The 21,620-nt window shown below is 54.6% G+C and overlaps 1 protein-coding gene across 1 annotated transcript in view; it reads left to right on the forward strand.

The window, feature by feature from the left end:
• The first annotated feature begins 231 nt into the window (after positions 1-231).
• LOC141974368 (small ribosomal subunit protein uS3mA-like) overlaps positions 232-21,620 on the forward strand; it is a 40,031-nt gene continuing 18,642 nt past the window's right edge. Inside the window, exon 1 of the mRNA XM_074934045.1 lies at positions 232-327. Coding sequence (XP_074790146.1) covers positions 232-327 — 96 coding nt within the window. The remainder of the gene's footprint in view (positions 328-21,620) is intronic.

Consider the following 21,620-nt stretch of genomic DNA (forward strand, 5'->3'; position numbering starts at 1 on the left):
TTTGCTGACTGGCGGCTCGTCCACCGCGCCCGGCTCAACTGCGTCCCGCTCAACGGAGCCGTCCGCCACGGGAACCGAGACAAGCGTTGCAGGAAGTGCAGCTACTCCAACGAGACCCTGCCCCACGTCCTGTGCAGCTGCAAGCCCCACTCCAGAGCCTGGCAGCTGCACCACAAAGCCATCCAGAACCGCCTGGTGAAAGCCATCGCACCGCGCCTGGAGGAGGTCGCCATGAACTGCGCCATCCCCGGGACTGACAGCCAGCTGCGACCTGATGTGGTCGTCACCGACGAGGCCCATAAAAAGATCACCCTTGTCGACATCACGGTCTTTGAGAACAGGACCCCGGCCTTCCGCAAAGCCCGAGCTCGTAAGCTGGAAAAATACGCCCCCCTGGCCGACACCCTGAGAGCGAAGGGCTACGAGGTGCAGCTGCATGCCCTGATCATCGGAGCCCTGGGCGCTTGGGACCCCTGCAACGAGCGTGTGCTGCGGACCTGTGGGATCGGTCGACGCTACGCACGGCTCATGCGGCGCCTCATGGTCTCAGACACCATCCGATGGTCCAGGGACATCTACATCGAGCACATCACCGGCCACCGACAGCACCAGGAGGTGTGAGCCGATACGACATCATGCATCCACTATGGGAAAGGGACTGAGAGGCTTTTTCCATTGGACCATATGAACTGGAACCATAAACCCACTGAACATTAAATCCCACCAAATGAGGGTAAATCCATCCTCATCATCGTATCCACTCATTATACTCCACACCTGAATATATCCATTATATGGACAACATACCCCCATAGCTCAATGTCTGTACTTTGACCTGTTAACCTTTTACCCCCAATCGGGGAGATTGCAGATTATGTATTCCTTATGCCATCCGTTCCTAAACCGAATTTTGCACCCCTTGATAATCTGTACCTTTTTCCCTGATAACCAGAAACTTCTATGCTTAAACTCTGTGCCGTTTTCTTTTTACTTCAACATCATCTTAATAAAATTATTAAATCTGAGCTAAAGAGCCCAGGTCCCCAGCTGCGGTTGTCATGCCGTGGTGGTTGCAGGGTTCCCTGCATTGAGCAGGTGGAAGGAACACACGCTGAAAATGCCACGGGAACCGGCCCCTCTCATGGGACGCAGCAACATGTTATTGGCTCCCATCACTTCGGTGTGATTGTAATCCAGGGGGCAGCAGTTTGGTCCCAGCCCAGGGTCCCTGGCATGGCATTGTCTCCCGTAGCAAGAGTGCCACTTTCAGGGCTCCCACCTCCTATCCCATGTATAATGCCAGCTGGATTTAAAGGGGCAATATGCCATGGTGCAGCCAAGTCCCCCCGACTCCGTGGGATGTTTACATGGCCCAGTGTGTCCTAGCAGGGTTAGAATAGAATATCAGGGTTAGAAGGGACCTCAGGAGGTCATCTAGTCCAACCCCCTGCTCAAACCAATACCCAATTTTTGCCCCAGATCCCTAAATGGCCCACTCAAGGATTGACCTCACAACCCTGGGTTTAGCAGGCTAATGCTCAAACCACTGAGCTATCCCTCCCCCCACCACAAAAGCAGGATCTCACACAGCACCGGCATCTCAGCTGCTTCTGCCCACAGCCTTGCAGTCACTGCGGGATTGCCTTGCCCCAGTGACAGCCACTGGTGCAACACTGCAGAGCAAAGCAGGGCACGGGCTCCGTGCAGTATCCCTGCTGCATGCACTGCTGTTCGCCTCCCACCCCCGCCCCCTGCCGTGGCACTCTGGGGAGGTCAGGGTGCCCTGCCTGGGTCAGCATAGGGAGAGGTAGATGTGGCTTTCTAAGGAGTTGTGCAGCCCTCTGCTGGCAATGCTAAGGAATGGTAGGAGGGAGAATAGCACAATAAAGACAATGGATTTCAAGAATGCAGACTTTGGCAAACTCAAAAAGAAAAGGAGGACTTGTGGCACCTTAGAGACTAACAAATTTATTTGCGCGTAAGCTTTTGTGAGCTATAGCTCACTTCATCAGATTATGAAGTGAGCTGTAGCTCACAAAAGCTTATGCTCAAATACATTTGTTAGTTTGTGAGGGAGGTTGAGGCACCCCAGGAGCATCAGAGGGGAAGCTGGGGGGGCTGCACCAGTGGGGGTGGGGACTGGGTGGAGGAAGAATCAATTGTTTTGCAGAGGACAGGCAGATGTGGGGGTGAGAGCTCTTGCAGAAGGGCCAGGATCCCCTTCCCCGCTACATATCGGCACGTGGGCAGCACTGATTGTCCGCCGCAGACTGGGGCCAGATGGGAGGGAGGGGGTCAACAATCAAGAGACAGACCGGAAAAAATCTCATGATCTTTTGGGTCAATTTTAGGATTTTCAGGGGTCTGGCTCATGATTTTTAATCTCATGAGATTGACAGTATTGGGGTTGTGGGGGGAGGGGTCTGGTAGGGAGTGGGGACTGGGGGGGCTGGGGCCTGTCAATGAGCGGGGATTATTTGAGGATGGGGGAAAGAGGATTGAACAGCATTTGAGAGGCTCTGGGTCAGGATTTTTATCTGACCAAATCTCTAATGATTCCCCTTCCCAGCTGCAGCAAGGTGGTTGCGAAGGGAGCTGCTGGGCTGTATGGAGACGGTGTGCTGGGTGCTGTGGGCGAGAAGGAGCAGTGCATGGAAGTGGTACTGGATCTGCACTGTACAGGGAACACACCCACACCCATCCACCCCCCCACCCACACACCCTGTGACTCAAAGCTCACCACCACGCACAGGGGAAAACTAGCTTCTCCTCCCTGCAACTGGTCCCACGAAGATGGCTGGGAGACCGAGCACCCTTCCTCCAAACCAGCTCCCAAGAGACCACCAGCCTGGGGCAGGGGCCTTCACGCTGCCAGGTAGGAAGGGGTTTGCCATCACACGCCTCTGCCGTCTTCCTCTGCCTTTTCACTCAGCCTCTCTCTGTCTTCTCATAACTTGTTCATCTCACAGACTCCAGCAGGCCGCTGTTCGCTGCTCCAGTTGCGGGAGCTGTCAGTGCTGGTGCTCCCTGCTCTGTAGCACATTCATTTCAAATTCTTACCTCAACCTTATAGCACGAGCCTCTTGCCTGAGCTGCCATGGCTGAAACACCTGCTCCTAGCCCCGCGTGCTCCAGAGGCAGAGCTGTGCTCTGTTGTTAGAACACACAGAATCGTGGCGTGCCTGAGAGACACAACGGGAGAGACGGTGAGATGGGGAGTCCAATGTAAATGAGTTGTTTCACTTCCCCCTGCTTTTCACGTGTAACCCTCTGCCATGAGGAGTCAGCAGCTACAAGGGCCGGGTGCAATATCTAGGGGCTCTGTTAGGATATAGATATACAGGCCTGTCGGTAAAGGCCTGTACTCGAAGAATTTAGGTGTATTCTTATCACTTGGCTAGTTAGAGGTATAAAAGAAAGAATCAAAATCCCTGTCTGCCAGTGTAAGGTCCTTCTCCTACTGTGACAGTCTGAGGCCCTGTTCTTAGGCTAAGGCCTTTGGCTAAGCGACAGAGGCAGCCATAAGCTGGGAAGTGAACGGTCACCTCCTCACATTCCAAACTAGTCACATTGAAAGAAGGTGCTATTGGGCTGTTAGGATACAATCCTGTCCTGATAATGCCTATCACCTCCAGAGAAAGGGAAGTGCCTAGAAAATGTAAAAGGAAACTTAGTTTGATAGCATCCTGTCTGGCGAGAACTCACTTATCAATAGCTGGGATGTGAAATCCTCACTTCTGTATTGTTTTGTCATTATAGTTCCCACTTTGCTATTGTTTGTCTGTATAATCTCTGTCTGGTTCTGTGATTGTTTCTGTCTGCTGTATAATTAATTTTGCTGGGTGTAAACTAATTAAGGTGGTGGGATATAATTGGTTACATAATCATGTTACAATATGTTAGGGTTGGTTCGTTAAATTTCCGGAAAATGATTGGTTAAGGTATAGCTAAGCAGAACTCAAGTTTTATTATATAGTCTGCAGTCAATCAGGAAGTGAGGGGGTGGGTGTGTGGGTGGGGGAGACGGGAACAGGGAATGGGGGTAAGGAAATTGGAATCATGTTTTGCTAAAGGGGGAAATGGGAACGGAATGGGGGTAAGAAAATTGGAATCGTGTTTGGCTAAGGGCAGGAATGGGAACAGGGACACAGGTGTAAGGCTCTGTGGTGTCAGAGCTGGGAAGGGGGACACTAAGGAAGGAAACTGGAATCATGCTTGCTGGAAGTTCACCCCAATAAACATCAAATTGTTTGCACCTTTGGACTTCGGGTATGCTTGCTCTCTGTTCATGCGAGAAGGACCAGGGAAGGAAGTGGGTGAAGGAATAAGCCCCCTAACAGGCTTCTTTTTAACAATACAACATAGAACTGTCTCAAGCCCTCACCCAGGAACCCTGGAAAATTACACACCACTGGGGCGCATCTACAGGCAACACTTCCCCTCTCACAAGCACTGAGTCAGAGGGTAGAAAAGAAACTCCACCATCAGCTGCCCACTCCCCTGCTGGCTGTTGGCTCACTCCACCGCTGCCTTCTCTACCGCAACCTCTGAAATGTCCTGAGGTCCCACCACCTAACGCCGCTCTCAGTGGGGAAGCCTCTCTACTAGTGCAGGCTGGGCAGTCTCTTACCCCAGAGACACTGTCCTACAGCGGGTCCAAGGCTTATCAGTGATTTCAGCTCTAATCCACAGCAAAAGACTCTCAACTGAGTCTTCACCAGCTGTGTCATTAAGCAGTGGAGAATGCAAGGGTCAGATGGCATAGCACCATCAGTCAGAGCCAGGTAAAAACACCTGACCCCACCGTCCCTCTTTTCCACTGGCCTTTGGCACCCCCAACCCCTGCTCAGCGAGTGCAGTTCAGCTGAGGGAGACTCAGTCAGGTCTGGGTGTAGGCCAGCAGTAAGTCACCATCTCCCAGGAGCAAACGTTATTTCTCACAGGGTATGTATCTGTGCCTCCCAGGACTACTCCTGGGGGAATTCAGCTTTTGTCCCAGCCCTTGACAGGGCAGTGCCTAGAGCAGGGGAAGGCAAACTTTTTGGCCTGAGGGCCGCATCGGGTTTCTGAAATTGTATGGAGGGCCAGTTAGGGGAGACTATGCCTCCCCAAACAGCCTGGCATGGCCTGGCCCCCGCCCCGTATCCAACCCCCCCTGCTTCTTGCCCCCTGACAGCCCCCCAGGGACCCCTGCCCCATCACCCCCGCTGCTCTCTGTCCCCTGACCGCCCCCGGCCCCCCTGCCCCTAACTGCCCCCCGCCGCCCCATCCAACCCCCCCCCCCCCCGACTGCCGCCCCGGGACCCCTGCTGCATCCAAACACCCCGTCTCCCTGACCGCCCCCGGACCCTCCGCCCCTAACTGTCCCCCGCCCCTAACTGCCCCCCGCCACCCTATCCAACCCCCCCTCCTTCCTGACTGTCCCCCCCGGGATTCCTGCCCCCTCCCCCCCTGCTCCCTGTCCCCTGACTGCCCCCAGCACTCCAGCCCCTGACTGCCCCCTGCTGCCCCATCCAACCCACCCTCTCCTTCCTGACTGCCCCCCGGGACCCTGCCCCCATTCAACCCCCCTGTTCCCCGCCCTCTGACTGCCCCGACCCCTATCCACACCCCCGGCTCCTGAGCACCACCCTGAACTCCCTTGCCCTTTATCCAGTCCCCCCTGCCCTCTTACCACGCTGCCTGGAGCACCGGTGGATGGCAGCGCAGCAGGGTCAGGCCAGGCTCTGCAGCCCCCCTGCCCAGAGCATTGCACCGAAGGCACGGCGAGGTAAGGCTGTGGGGGAGGGGGAACAGCAGGGGAGAGGCTGGGGACAAGCCACCTGGGCCAGGAGCTCCGGGGCCGGGCAAGAAGGTCCCGCGGGCAGGATGTGGCCTGCAGGCCATAGTTTGCCCACCTCTGGCCTAGAGAGTAGACCACATCTAGCCCATGGCCCAATTCTGTAGGCCCAAGGGGTCCAGGGAAGCAGCCATGCCTTGAGATCCTTATCTGAACACCCGGTTCCTCTGGATGGGTCTGCGTGCCCCCATTATGGCTGCAGCCACAAAGGGTTAGTATGGAAATGGCATGTGTTCTAGGCCAGTGTAATTCCATGTCTCCTAGAGCTCCTGGCCATACTGGGAGGACTCCTGCACCAGGAGCCCAGGGGATGCTCTCCGCCAGTGGCAGGACATACCCTCTTCCTCCTCTGGGTCTGGAAAGTCACTGACTTCTGAGCTACCAAGCTTTATGCTGCGCTGCGTTCCCATGGACCAAGCAACCCTTCTGCTATACAACATCTGTCTGCGAAGTTGGGGTGCAGGGCCCTCTGGCTTCCCCCACCAAGGGGCAGGATGCCGTGGGAACAGGGATGCTGAATGCTCCGAGGCCAGACCAGGAAGGCCGAAGCCGAGCAGGCTCCTTGCCCTGGACAGCGTGCCCTGAGGGTAGGGTTGCCAATTTTCTAATCGCACAAAACCAAACACCCTATCCCCGCCCCTATCCCCGAGGCCCTGCTCTTCCCCAAGCCCCTGCCCCCGCTCACTATATTCCCCCTCCCTCGGTGGCTCACTGTCCCCCACCCTCACTCACTGGGCTGGGGCAGGGGTGCAGGAGGATGTGAGGGCTCTCACTGGGGGTGTGGGCTCCAGGGTGGGGCAGAGGGGTTCAGGGTGTGGGAGGGGGCTCCGGGCTGGGGCAGGGAGTTGGGGTGCAGGTGGGGTGAGGGTACAGGTGTGGGCTCTGGGGTGGGGCTGGAGATGAGGGGTTTGGGGTGCAGGAGGGAGCTCCAGGCTGGGTGTTGGGGCTGAGGGATTTGGAATGTGGGAGGGGGCTGCGGGTTGAGGCAGGAGGTAGGGATGTGGGAGGGAGTGTGGGCTCTGGACTGTGGGTGCGGGCTCTGGGTTGGGGCTGGGGATGAGGGGTTCAGGGTGTGGGAGGGGGCTCTGGGCTGGGGCAGAGGGGTGGAGTGGAAGGATGAGGGCTCTGGGCTGGGGGTGTGGGCTCAGGGCTGAGGCAGGGGTTTGGGGCTTGGGGTTGGGGCACAGGCCTACCTCGGATGACTCCTGGTCAGTGGCGCAGCGGGGCTAAGGCAGGCTCCCCAGAAGTGGCTAGCAGGTCTGGTGCCGAGGCGGGACTGGGGGGCCAGGAGCCTCCGTGCAATGCTCTCGTCCACAGGCACCACCACCCCAGCTCCCACTGGCCGGTGCAGAGCCAGTGCTCAGAGCGGGGGCAGTGTGCGGAGCCCCATGCCTCCCCCTTCCCCCCCCGCCGCCTGGGAGCCGGACCTGCTGGCCACTTCCATGGCGCAGCGTGGTGCCAGGACCGGCAGGGACTAGCCTGCCTTAGGGCTGCTGTACCGCCGACTGCACTTTTAACGGCCTAGTTGGCGGTGCTGACCGGAGCCGCCAGGGTCCCTTTTCGACTGGGCGTTCCAGTAGAAAACCAGACACCTGGTCACCGTACCTGGGGGGAGCCATGCTACCTAGAGTCCTGGCTGGCTTCCTGCTGAGCAGTTACAGAGCATCGGACCTGTGGCTCTGTCACACCCAGCTACAGGCCCCTGTGTGGGCTGCTAACTCCCAGCTCCTTCCCCTCTCCCCAAGAGTGGGCTGGGACCTTGGTGTTTCTATTATGCTTATTACCCAGCCTGGCTCCTTCGGGGCCCAGTCCTGGGCGGTGCTGAGTGCCCTCACTCCCCATTGACTTCACTGGGAGCCGAGGGAGCTCTGCCCCTCACAGGATCAGGCCTGTGAACAGTCATCCAGACTTACTTCCCTAGGAGCACACGTATGGAAGCATCACCCTGGAAAGAGGCCAGGCCAGGCCTGTTCCACCCCGTCCCCTAAAGCTGCTGTAGGACCCCATTACACAGGGACAGGGTCTTGCAGCCAGCTGTCCAGCCCAATTCCTGGAGCTCAAATGTCTGCCAGTTTCCTCAGTAACTCTAGACAGAGCCCTGATCTGTGCGACCATCCGGCCACAGCCAGTTCCCCGAGCACAAAGTAAATGTGGGTTTCAGAGTAGCAGCAGTGTTAGTCTGTATCCGCAAAAAGAACAGGAGGACTTGTGGCACCTTAGAGACTAACAAATTTATTAGAGCATAAGCTTTCGTGAGCTACAGTTCACTTCATCGGATGCATAGAATGGAACATATAGTAAGAAGATATATACATACAGAGAAGGTGGAAGTTGCCATACAAACTGTAAGAGGCTAATTAATTAAGATGAAAAAACTTTTGTAGTGATAATCAAGATGGCCCAGTTGACAGTTGACAAGAAGCTGTGAGATACTTAACATGGGGAAATACATTCAATATGTATAATGACCCAGCCACTCCCAGTCTCTCTTCAAACCCAAGTTAATGGTATCTAGTTTGCGTATTAATTCAAGCTCAGCAGTTTCTTGTTGGAGTCTGTTTTTGAAGCTTTTCTGTTGCAAAATTGCCACCCTTAAATCTTTTACTGAGTGGCCACAGAGGTTGAAGTGTTCTCCTACCGGTTTTTGAATGTTATGATTCCTGATGTCAGATTTGTGTCCATTTATTCTTTTGCGTAGAGACTGTCCGGTTTGGCCAATGTACATGGCAGAGGGGCATTGCTGGCACACAATGGCATAGATCACACTGGTAGATGTGCAGGTGAACAAGCCCCTGGTGACGTTGCTAATGTGATTAGGTCCTATGATGGTGTCACTTGAATAAATATGTGGACAGAGTTGGCAATGGGCTTTGTTGCAAGGATAGGTTCCTGGGTTAGTGTTTTTGTTGTGTGGCTCTCTCTTTTAGAGGCATTTCCAGCTGTTGAAACCACTGGAGGGCAGCACTGGTGTGTCTCTGCTCTGCCTGCAATTACCCACTTCTCAGCTTCAGAGTCCCTCTGGGTGTCTGATTTGTGGGTAGTTCTCCGAGGCGCCCATCCCCATGGGCTCTAGGGTTTAACAGAGAGCTGAACAAGCTGTGAGGGGGTGGGGAAGTTTCTTGTCCTTTTATTGCCTGGTTCAATTCTGTTTGAAAAATTGCAATAAGATAAAGTCAATAGAGCAACCAGTGGCAGAGAGGATGGCTGGGCTTGTAGTTAAAGTATTGAGGGTAAAATTAGGTTCCATTCCAGGTGCTGCTGTAGTCTCCCCCATCACGTTTGGCAAGTCTTGTCTCTCCATGCCTCAGTTTCCCATTATAAACTAGGACTAACAATATGTCTTGTCTGTTTAGACTGTCAGCTCTTCAGAGCAGCAAGGGGTAGTTAGTTAATCAATTGTTAATTAGTTAATATTTGAGGGTTGGGCCTCAGTTTCTTCTGCATTGTTAACGTCTAATCTAATCACGTTTGCCATGATTAGATGTTACTGTCAATACAAATAAAGGCCGGAGCCAGGTACTAAAACCAGACAGTTGCACTGCCCTCAGACCCAGCCCGTCACAACAGCTCTGAGCTTTGGCAACAGACAGAGAGGAGCGTATTATTGGATGGCTCCTCACCCTGCTCTGTTGTGCTAGGCACTGCACAAACACAGCTCCTAGCCCCTGGCTGGGACTCCTACGTGTAACCACGTGGCTCATCAATTAATGGAATTGTTTCCTGTCTCATCCCTCCCTGCATCTGGCTTGACGCCCGTTCACACTCCAGTACGGGCTGCAATGGTTGCAGCACGAAGGGCCAGAGCTGTGCCTGCTTCTCCCAGAGCCAAGGAGCAAATGGGCTTGGAGTCGGAATTACTTTTGTTTGAAACAAAGAGAGCAAAGTTAATCAGGTGCTCTGGGGAGGTCCCCGAGATGCTAGGAAGTTCCCAGACTCCACCCATGTGGGGCAGAGAACCCCAGCTGCCCCGCTACCCATCCAACCCGCTCCATCCCCGTCTACAGCCTTCTGAGAAGCAGGAATTGGCCCTGGAACACTGGCAACACTCAGGCAGCACCAATCACTAGATTAGCCCTCGGGCAGGCCAGGACGGAACCACGGGCATTCAGAAGAGGCACCCATTGAGCCCTAGGGGAGTGGCTCATGCTCATCCAGACAGCTGCCCTAGGCAGTGCAGTGCACTGAATCCCAGACCTTAGCTGGCAAGAGAACCCTGACTCAGCTGCCTGCCCAGCTCAGCCCCTCTGCTCCTCTGGCTGGCACCTGGGTGTGGGGTGAGCCCCGGTCTCTGCTGGGTCTGTCCTTGGTGTAGGTATGCTGCTGAAAGCTCCCTCCTACTGCCAGGCTGACTGGAGCATACAGGGAGCAGCATCCCTCAGGCTCAGTGTGGTTGTAATTATTTATTTGTACTGCAGCAGCCCAGAGAAACCGCAGTAGCAACCCCCCATGGTGCTAGGCGCTGGATGACCAGAACAAAGAGAAAGTTCCAGCCTCCACACACACCAGGTAGACGCCTTCTTTGACTGCACACACTGCAGCTGAGTGGAGTTTTTCTATCACATCAATGGTTTGGGTCCCAACTGGAAATATTTGTTTCTCTCCAACTTTGTGGGATTTGGGGGAGTTTTCTGCCTTGGGAAGAAAGTGTCAGAAAACCGAAATGAGGTAAAAATTGGCCTCATCTGGCTGTGTCTGGGCCTGTTGTGTCCCTGCAATCTCCCCTCCCATACCAGCTCCTTGTCAAAGGAACTCAGCTCTGCCAGCTTGGGCAGGACTAAGCTCCTTGTCAGGAGTGGCATCCACATCCTCCAATGGGAGGAGGGCTAGAAGCAGGGAGTTGGGTGGGCTTTCCTACCACCAACTAGGGGTATGGGGGTGGGACAGAGGCCTCTCCACTCCTCTCCCTGCTTCCCCTCACCCAATCAGTCAGAGCTCAGGAGTAGGGTTGGCCCCTTTGAAGACAGGCTGGGGGTTGGGGGTTCCGCACAAGAAGGAAGAAAAGTAGTTTTCAGGAGAGAGCTGTGACATTCTGTACCTCATGGGAACACCCTATACCCCCATGTTCATCCTTATAATATGATTGTGTGGTATCTAATGCAAAGTTTGTAATGCCGTATGTCTTTGGAAAGCTCATGATGTACTGAGCATTGTTGTTATAGTAATGTTATAGTTTGTAATTTCATGTATATAGTTATGAGGCTGAAAATGTGTCCTCACGGCTTAAAGCAAGCCCAGGAAAAATCTTCTCCAAGAGCAAAGGGGCAGTTCACACCTCATCAGGGCATGTATGTGACAAACCCAGCCCAGCCTCACAAGAACAAAGGACACTGGCCTAGGCAGCAAGAAAGGATCTGGACTCTCGAGTGAGTCACCCCTTTCCTTTGGTCAGTTTGGGTCTGTGATGAGGTAATGCTCACCTGACTCTGAAGGAGCGGGGGGCAAAGCCAAAAGGGAAGAAAGAACATGATAAAAGGGAGAGACGTTTGCCATGCTCTTCTTTTCTCTTCCACCTCCATCTACAGATATCACCACCAAACGACTGAAGTGCTGATCAAAGGGGAGAGCCTGGCTGAAGGGCAACCAGCCAGTCTGTGGTGCGAAGCATCTAAGTTTGTAAGGGCACTGAAAGTGTTAAGATCAGCTTGGAATGTGTTTTGTTTTTATTTCATTTGACCAAATCTGATCTGTTATGCTTTGACTTATAATCGCTTAAAATCTATCTTTCATAGTTAATAAATTTGTTTGTTTGTTCTACCTGAAGCAGTATCTTTGGTTTGAACGATGTCAGAGACTCCCCTTGGGACAACAAGCCTCGTACGTATCAATTTCTTTGTTAAAAGGATGATCTCATATAAGCTTGCAGCATCCAGCGGGCATAACTGGACACTGCAAGACGGAGGTTCCTAGGGTTGTGTCTGGGACCGGAGATATTGGCTAGTGTCATTCGGTTGCACAATCCAAGGAGCAGCTCACATGCCAGAGGCTGTGCGTGAACAGCCCAGGAGTGGAGGTTCTCACAGCAGAGCAGGGTAAGGCTGGCTCCCAGAGTCGAGGACTGGAGTGATCTAGCAGATCACCAGTCCAGATTACACCAGAGGAACATCACAAGAGCGCAGTGTGTCTCCTCCTGGAGAGTCTACACTGAACCCAACACTAAGTGGCAGCTCCCTCCAGAGGAGCCAGGCTCAGCAGAGAGAAACCAGAATCCGAACTGTCGTATAGCTACAGACATTGAATGTGCAATACCTGTGCCCCACCGCCCCCCAGTGACTTTAATGAGGCCTTGAGCATAGGGCTGCAGGGCTTGGTCTGTGCCACCTACCATTGGTTAGACTCCACCAACTGATCCTTTCGCCAGCTGGCCATTAGATTTCCAAGTAAGAGAAGTTTGCTCCTGGTGTAGGACCCTCCTTTCAAGGTTAGCTTAGGGCAGTGGTTTTCAACCCTTTTGTGCTGGCAACCCCCTTTGGGCTTAAAAAAACCATGACCCCCCCCTCAGAAATTTTTTTGACCCCATACCTTATACTTGGGGTTTCAGCCCCCTGCGGCTTGCGGTGCAGGGCTCCGGTCTTCAGTCCCACTCGGGGCTCTGGGTTTCAGCCCAGCGTGGGGCTGAAACATGTAAATTAGCTTCACAGGGGTGGGGCCCCAGGCAATCACCCTGCATCCTCCCCCTACTGTTATCCCTGCTTGTGACCCCCCTAACCCCATTCCACGACTCCCCGGAGGTTGTGACCCGCAGGTTGAGTAGCACTGGTTTAAGGCATCTGTGTTTGACAAAGTTGGTAACTAAACTAATTCCTCCATTTACACTTGTCTTGAACCCCTGTCCATTGCCATTAAGCCCAGGTGGCGACAGGATGGAATTGGTGAGGCAATTGGTATAATCCCCAATGTGGCCAGATATCTGGCAGGAATCCAGATTTTGTGCTCAAATCTAGATCATGACCAGGCAGAACGCAAAGCGTCGAGTCCTAGAGAGACCGAAACCCCCCAGCATCACTCGTCCCTCCCAGCTCAGTTATCAGACAGTTCCCCAGGAATGAGTTCTTAGGGCACAGTCTTGTCTCTGGGTCTGTGTGCAGGGGGCCCAGAAGTCAGTCGCAAGCATCCCAGTTCCCCTTAGGACTCTACGTAAGGAAAAGCCGAAGAGATCTTCTGAACACCTGCAGCGTTAGGTTACATCTTCCTACGTCGATCAAAAGCATAACAGGCCAAATTTATCCTTGGTGTAAGCAGATGCAACTCTTTTGACTTCCCTGGGGATGAACCCAACTAGCGTAACAATAACATGAACGCTGAGTTATGTGTATGATCACAGCACCCCATGTGGGGGCCAAACCTCATTGCGCTAGGCGCTGTACAAATGCACAGGGAGGGACAGTCCCTGCTCCAAAGAGCTTACCACTTAACTAGACAGGGAAGACCAAGGATGGGCGGTAACTGGGGCACTGAGAGGGGAAGCAACTTTCCCAAGGTCCCACAGCACATGAATAGCAGAGCTAGGAATAGAACCCAGATATCCTGCATGCCGTGCCCACTAGCCCACGCTGCCTCTTGCCTCTGCTGTAGAGAGGAACGTGTGTGGGTGACTCAGAAAAGCACTAGTGCCTCTAGCTACTTGTGAAGGGCTCCGCATTGTGTGTGATGCCCTCCGCACTGGAAGCCACTCAGCAATCACAGTGGCATCAACAACACAAAGAACATTAAAAAGCTGTAGGAGTGGGGGAAATCGGTGGAAACACTGCCAGGAAAATTCATGCAAATTCCGCCCCCAGTTTGGTTTGCAGGCACGTGTAGACTTGCAGGACATTAAAGAATCAGAAAGTCACTGGGTGAAGCAGCTGGGAGCTCTAAAAGTGGGAAAATCTGCACTGGGGAGTTTAGAAAATGGTGCCGAAGAGCACGTCAGGTGACAGGGAGGAAAGCTCAGTGGTTAGGGCACTTGTCATGGGTGCGGGTCACTTCCTACTGTTCCACAGAATCCCCATGTGGCCTTGGGCAAATCAGGAGGTCCCCCAGCTCCTATCTATCTAATGGGGGCTGGAAGCGCCACCCCAGCTGCAAGGGGACTGGGAAGATCAATACATTAAATGCTGTGAGGTGATAAGGTAAAGGAAGATGATCTCTGTTCAGCTATTTCCATTGCTCCGATCACGGAGGTTCTGAGCATCCTCAGACATCTTTTAATTTACCTGCATGGCCCTGCTGTGTATCACTCCCATTTTATAGCTGGGGAAACCAAGGCACAGTGATTTAAGCTCTCATTCAGCATGGAATTTAAGCACATGCCTTCCTTTAAGCACACAAGTTGTCCCATTGATTTTGATGTCACAAGGCATGTTCTCGGACTGTCGAATAGAAAACTTGTGGCCACTTTCTGCTCATGGATTGTACAGAGCTGCTAAGAGCAGGGCTTAAATTCAGCCAGAGTTGTCCAGAGCTGAGCTGCAGTCAATATTTTCAAACATTGACTCCAGCCTGATGCTGTTGTTATTCTCAACCAGGGGTCCGCAGCCTTCTAGGGGAGGGTGGGCACAAGCCAGTGGCACTGGAATAGCGGGGGCCAAGGGGCCATGGCCCGTCCACTTTTCTCCATGAGCCCGGCCCCCTGCACCTCTTTTCCCGCCAAGGCCACTCCCCCTGGCTAGGCCAGAAACTATAGCCCAGCCAGGGTAAGAGTGGCGCAGGGAGGGGACAGTTGTGGGGAGCTGTGGACCCTCCACCTGCCCTGTGTGGGGTTGTGGGGAGTGGGGACATGAGTCAGGGGCTGCTCTTCATTAATGATCTGGAGGATGACGTGGATTGCACACTCAGCAAGTTTGCAGATGACACTAAACTGGGAGGAGAGGTAGACACGCTGGAGGGTAGGGATAGGATACAGAGGGCCCTAGACAAATTAGAGGATTGGGTCAAAAGAAATCTGATGAGGTTCAACAAGTGCAGAGTCCTGCTCTTAGGACGGAAGAATCCCATGCACCGCTACAGACTAGGGACCGAATGGCTAGGCAGCAGTTCTGCAGAAAAGGACCTAGGGGTTACAGTGGACGAGAAGCTGGATATGAGTCAACAGTGAGCCCTTGTTGCCAAGAAGGCCAAGGGCATTTTGGGATGTATAAGTAGGGGCATTGCCAGCAGATCGAGGGACGTGATCGTTCCCCTCTATTCGACATTGGTGAGGCCTCATCTGGAGTACTGTGTCCAGTTTTGGGCCCCACACTACAAGAAGGATGTGGAAAAATTGGAAAACGTCCAGCGGAGGGCAATAAAAATGATTAGGGGACTGGAACACATGAGTTATGAGGAGAGACTGAGGGAACTGGGATTGTTTAGTCTGCGGAAGAGAAGAATGAGGGGGGATTTGATAGCTGCTGTCAACTACCTGAAAGGGGGTTCCAAAGAGGATGGCTCTAGACTGTTCTCAGTGGTAGCAGATGGCATGGTGGGCTCTGGGAAATATTCTATGAGAACCTGGCTAAGAGTCACAGCCAGTCCCCACCTGTCATGCTGCTGACACAGGTAACACTCCCTGTCTTGGGGTCTAGCTCACTGCAAAGGCAGCCCTTTGCCCTCAGAGGTGGGAGCCCTTTCCAACCAGCCTTCTAATGGAATTGCTGTGAAAGGTTCCCTTGTAACTGAGCTGAATGTTTTAGCTTTTGCCACCAGGGGGTACTAGCTGCCCTCCTATGACAGGCCTTGGGAATTCAGGGCTCTTGCTGTGATGAAAAGACCCTGCCTTGGGGTGGTGCCTTTTCGTTCCTAAAGTATCTTCCTTTTCGCAAAAAGAAAAGGAGGACTTGTGGCACCTTAGAGACTAACCAATTTATTTGAGCATAAGCTTTCGTGAGCTACAGCATCCGATGAAGTGAGCTGTAGCTCACGAAAGCTTATGCTCAAATAAATTGGTTAGTCTCTAAGGTGCCACAAGTCCTCCTTTTCTTTTTGCGGATACAGACTAACACGGCTGCTACTCTGAAACCTTCCCTTTCTCCGTTTGTCTCCTTCCCGTGTGCACCAGAGGAGAAGCAAGTGGGAGACGGCTTCCTGCTTTGGCAAGGGGCTTTGCATGCTGCCCCACGGCCACCCTTAGATCCATGGTACAGAAATACAGCCCTGGTTGCAGATGAGGGCACCAAGTGCTAGCTGGCGCATGTACGTGCTGTAGCGGGTCACAGGGGTTTGTGCATTGGCAGTGGCACCCAGGGGCAGAAGGCTGAGTGAAAGTATCGACGAACCCAGTGCCATGGATTTCTGCAGCCTCTGCAAGCTGCATGTGCCTACAAGGCTAATCCCAGTGGTTAGAACAGGGGTCTGGGAGCCAGGACTTGACAATTCTAGCCCTGCCTCTGGATGGAAGTACAGTCTAGTGGTTAGAGCAGGGAGACAGGACTCCTGGGTTCTATTCCAGGTTCTGGAAGGGAGTGTAGTGTGGTAGTTAGAGCAGAGGACTGGGAGCCTGGAGTCTCTTCTTAGCTACCATGTCATTTTGGGCAAGTCAACATGTGGTTTTGCTTTGACAAATGGCTATACCCAAGTGACCTCTTCTTTCTCCTGGCCCTGTGCCAACAAGAGCGTGAGTCTGATCGACATTCAGGGGCACAGAGAAGCTTTGGCTGCTTTTTACTCTCCTTAGCCCCCCAGGGCCAACCCAGCTGTGAGAGGGGGAGCTAGACCGGTTAGTGCACTCCAGTCTGCGAACCTGTGCAGGCCCCAGAAGGCGAAGGGCTCTCCCAAGTGTTGCTGAGGGTAGAAATGGGAGGCAGAGGACTTGCACTGGGGCCTGGGGGTGCAGTTTGTCCTGTCAGAATGGTCATTACTGGGGACGCTGCAGGAGGTGGACAGGGCCCAGCTTGGTTCTCAGTGCCCAGGGAGAGTTGGCAGGGCTGCCTTGTGACATGGGCAGGTGTGATACGAAATTCACTGAGAGAGAACATGGGACCCCAAAGTGCCAACTGAACAGAGTCTATGTGAGGCTCTCAGGGGCGGGGGTTATGGACTTGGAGAGCTCAAAGCCAGGGAGGAAGCAGTAAGCGCTCACCTCCTCATGCATCTCTGCCAGGGACTGTGCCGCTCCAGCGGGCACTGCTGAGCTCCTTAGGCAGAGTCCAGAGGAGGCCGTGTGGAAATGCCAACCACAGGGAGAGGCATCTGCTAGTGGCATCTGCTCTTTGTAGTCAGGCAGATTCTTAACAGCTGGCGAATTCCCCGTCCCACTGTGCGTTCCCCAGATTCCTCCGTACATGCCAGCAGCACAACGTGGGTGCCAGGCCCTGCCTGCAGGCAGGAGACTCATCCAGGGTGAATCGGTGCCACCCAGGACCCAGTGGGCCATGGGTATCGCATGCACATGAATGGCCTCTTGCTAGTGCTGGTGAGAGCAGGTGGAGCCACGGGGAGCTTCACCCACTCCTGCCAGGACTCATCATTCAGCACATTGTTTCTCATTGTCCCCCGCCATGGACTGCCCCCTGCTTGGAACATGTGGTGTTTGGAGCATAGGTCTCATTTGAGGGGAAGGGGAAGGGGAAGTTATCCCCAACTTACCACTGGGGGAAACTACCAGGTTTCCACTTCGCCAGCTCCCAGCCTGCTCGGGGTGGGCGCAGCTGAGCCCCAGCCCCAGGCTCTCCGCACAGCAGCCTTCCCACGCCCGGGTGTTGATCAGCTGTGCAGTGGAGTGAGCGAGTGCTGGGTTCAGCCACCCAGAGGCAGCGTCACACTCAGCCAGCAGGGGGCGCTCCCCTCCGCTCCAACCACCCGGTTGATTACCCAGCTATCAACCTGTTGATTACCCAGCTATCAACCACCCGGTAATCAACAGTTGTAAAGGCCAGTCTGGGCGCTCCCCAAACCTGTCTTCCAGGCTACAAAGCTTGGTCAGTGTCACTGCACAGCGCCTTGCTGACTGGGATGTATCCAGCCTCAGCCCCAGCCCCAGCCAGTGGCTCTCCCGCTGCTGTCAGAAATCTCCTTTCAGACCGATCACATCACCGCCGAACTGTCTCTTGGCTACTCTCAATGGATTCAGCTCCCCTGAGCCTCCAGCTTCCGAACCGTTCGCCAAGCTCTTCGCCAAACCTTCTCCAAGGCCACAGTCCTCCTCGTGAGCCCTGGCGCAGGGGCAGGCCAGGGGCAGGGAAGGGCACGTGGCACAATGGCCATTCTGGGCAGCTCGGGCTTGTTGAGCTTCTCAAAGGCAGACCCGGCCGTAACTTAGAATGGCTGCCCAAGTTATATCAGGAGCCTTTACAGCCCCCAAGCAGCCCAGTATTCCTGGGCTCAAAGCTGGCTTAAAGCCCCCTTCTCCTGGGGTGCACCTGTGTGGGATGCACCTCCTAGAGGCCAGGCACAGAACTGCACTCAGCTAAGCTGGGGTCATTCTAAAGTAGTCGTCACCAGCCTAGAGGATCTCCCAGTCGATCGTGATCTCTGGTGGCGCAGCGTGGCTGAAACTGAGGCAGGCTCCCTGCCTACCCCGGCCCCATGCTGCTCCCAGAAGCGGCCAGCACAGCCCTGCGGCCCTGGGGGGGGGGCAGGGGTCTCCCTCTGTGCGCTGCTCCTGCCTGCAAGCACTGCCCCCACAGCTCCCATTGGCAGGGACAGCTGCATGGGTGGTGCTTGCAGAGAGGGGCAGCACGCGGAGCCACATGCCCCCCACCCCTTCCCCAGGGGCCGCAGGGGCACATTAGCCCCTTCCGGGAGCGGTGTGGGGCCAGGATAGGCAGGGAGCCTGCCTTAGCCTCACTGCATCTGCCACCAACCGGGAGCCGCCAGAGGTAAGTGCTGCCCGGTGAGAGGCTGCACCCCAACCCCCATCCTTGAGCCCCCTCCTGGAGCCAGCACCCTATACCCCCTCCTGTAGCCTGAACCCTCTCCTGCACCCCAAGCCCCAGCCCTGACCCCCCTCTCAGAGCCAGCACCCTGTACCCCTTCCTGCACCCCAACCCTCTGCCACAACCCTGACCCCCCTCCCAGAGCCAGCACCCTGTACCCCCTCCTGCACCCTAACACTCTGTCCCAGACCGTAGCCCCCTCCTGCACTCATACTCCCTCCTAGAGCTTGCATCCCTCACCCCCTCCTGCACCCCAATCCCCTGGCCAGGCTCAACCCAGAGCCCCCTCCCACACTGCGAATCCCTCAGCCCCAGCCCAGAGCCCACACCCCCTCCTGAACCCCAACCCCCTATCCCCAGCCCGGAGAAAGTGAGTGAGGATGGAGGAGAGCGAGTGACGGAGAGTGGGGGTGGTTGAGTGAGCGGGGTGGGGCTTTGGGGAAGGGGCGGGGCCTCAGGGAAGGGGTGGGATAGATCCTGGGTTACCTTAGATTCAAAAAGTGATCCTGGGGATAAAAGGTTGGAGACCCCTGTTCTAAAGGGTAGGTTCTAGTGCTACCACAAGTGATTGGGGTTGACAGCCTCACTTACGCAGTAGGGAAGAGAAACTCCCCAGTGCAGGCATCCCGGGGTTAAAATCCGTGCCCTGGGCTATGCAGCAGGTGACCGTCAGACTAGACTCCTGTGAGACTTTCTGGCCTTAACTTCCGTAGGCAAAGGGACACAGAGCCAGGTTTTCTTCTAAGGCCATTTGGTCTCTGCTCACTCAAATGATTGGCGTTATCTCAGCCCTCTGCAAGGTACCGAATGACGCAAACTTTGTGCTGCTTGCGTGGGTGCGGATGGAGGCCTGGAGCCTGCAGAGCACTGGGGCTTCAGCAACAACCCCAAGGAGAGGATACTGTCAATATTTTGACAGGCCTGGCCTTCGGTCTTTAAAGGAACAGTGCACGTGGGTTATTTGTAACTGGACTGAACCACACACAGCTCAAAAGCTTCATTCAAGAGCATGAGCTTCTGGGAATGAGCCCTGAACGCATCGCAGTGGTGGAGTGTGGGGATTCATACTCCCAGGAGGAAGGTAGTGTCTCTGCTGCCCTGTCCCAAGGAGGTGCTCAGGTTCTGTTTGACAAATACAGAGAGACATACGGTGCTCAAACAAGGAAAGGCAGGAGGCCGAGATTAATGCACCTTGGAAACGGGTGTTAGGAGTCAGAGTTGTATCTAATACATGGACAGGACTTCAATTAAAAGCTACATGTGTGTTACTGTAGTGTCTAGAGACCCCGGCCAAGATCATGCCCATTGTGTCCGGCACTGTACAAACCTCAGCTGAGATCAGGCCCCACTGTGACAGGCTCTGCACAGACCCCAAGAAAGATCAGGGCAGGTGCCCCACTGTGCCACGTGCTGCACGGACCCTGACCAAGATCAGGCCCCATTATGTCAGGCACTGTACAGATCCCAACCAATGTCAGGCTCGCATTGCGCTGGGCCCTGTACAGACCCCAGTCGTGTGCTGGCCTCTCTGTGTACATGTCGTAACAGCTTAGAGCACAAGGGTAACATTTGCAAAAGTCCCACATGACTCAGGAGCCGCGGAGCTTGTCTCTTGTGGTGAGTGGAGCTGCAATTACAGCACTGATCGTAATTCTCACCCTGAGTGTTAAGTCGGTGGGGGACCCTCCTAGTTCGGCATGAAAGTGTCTCTAGATAGATGTCATTAAGCCAGTAAGGAATCAGCATACGTGAGATCAAAACAAGGCCCTCTCCTACCAAAGCCAGAGTCCAAACCCAATAACCAAGGGTGGGGATTACGACTGAAATAGTTATTTTGGTTCCACTTCCAGGGAGGGGAAGGAGGGGGTGGTGGTTAGGGTGCTAGCCTGGGCCTTGGAAGATGTGCGTTCAAGGCCCTGTTCTGCCACAGGCTCCCCTGGGTGCCCTGGGCGAGTCCTTGTCTTCCTGGAAGAATTGTAGGAGAATGGTCTCAACTCCCCCCCACCCCCTGTGGTTGCATTATATTATGGTGGTGGTGCTTATTCTCATCCGGGAAGGGGAAGGAGCTGTGGGACAGTCATCGAGGCAGCAGGTGCTGTCGTGGGAAATATGTAGAAACAGGACTCAGTGACAGCCCCAACTTCTCCTTCCCCTGCCCGGCAGGCGGGGTGGGGGTGAGCTAAGGTTGCAGGAGCTGACCAGAGATGGCCTGTAATACAGAGGGCTGTAATGTGCAGCTGGGGCTCGGATTCACTGGAATGTCCTGGCTGCTGGCGACTGCTCTGGCTTCGCCGGGTTTGCATCGCTGGAGCAAGAGCTGAATCTGGCCCAGCGGATCCTGCCTAAGCCTGACAGGTGGAGGCAGCGTGTGCAAGGCCCCCAAATGGGGCCCGCCCCACAGGAAGCTCACAGCTCTGCAGCATTGCTCCTGTGGGGTCAGCCCCTTGCTGTGTTATGTCTGCACAGAGCCCGCGCTGCTCGTGTCAATAGTGGTCAACACTAAAAGCAAGAGGGGGACACCAGAGGGAGGCTGGGGCTTGGGGGCAAGATCGGGGAACAGTGGGAGGCTGATTCCCCAATTGCTTTGCCCCCCACACTTGGCTGACACACATGGGCTGGACTCTTCAGAGGGGCTCAAAACCCACAACTGGCTTCCCGAAGGAGTTCAGCTCCCACTTAGGCACCTTAGTAAGTGGGCAGATTTTCCGAAGGGCCCAGCCTGGGGGGTGCAGGTGCTGCGGGGAGCAGAGTGCATGTCAGTTTGGTCACAGCATTACAGCTCTCTGCTTTGGTTCTGCTGCTGATATAGGCAGGCCCATGTGGCTTCTTGCTTTGCGGGTCTTCCGTCACCATGTGATGCTCTGAAGGCTGTGGGCGTTGCCAGTCACGCTACCTTAGAGCAAGAAGCACAGCCCAGAGCGACTGGCACAAGCTGCTAAGAAACCTCA

Source organism: Natator depressus, chromosome 18 (assembly GCF_965152275.1).
Source record: "Natator depressus isolate rNatDep1 chromosome 18, rNatDep2.hap1, whole genome shotgun sequence".
NCBI lineage: Eukaryota > Metazoa > Chordata > Testudines > Cheloniidae > Natator > Natator depressus.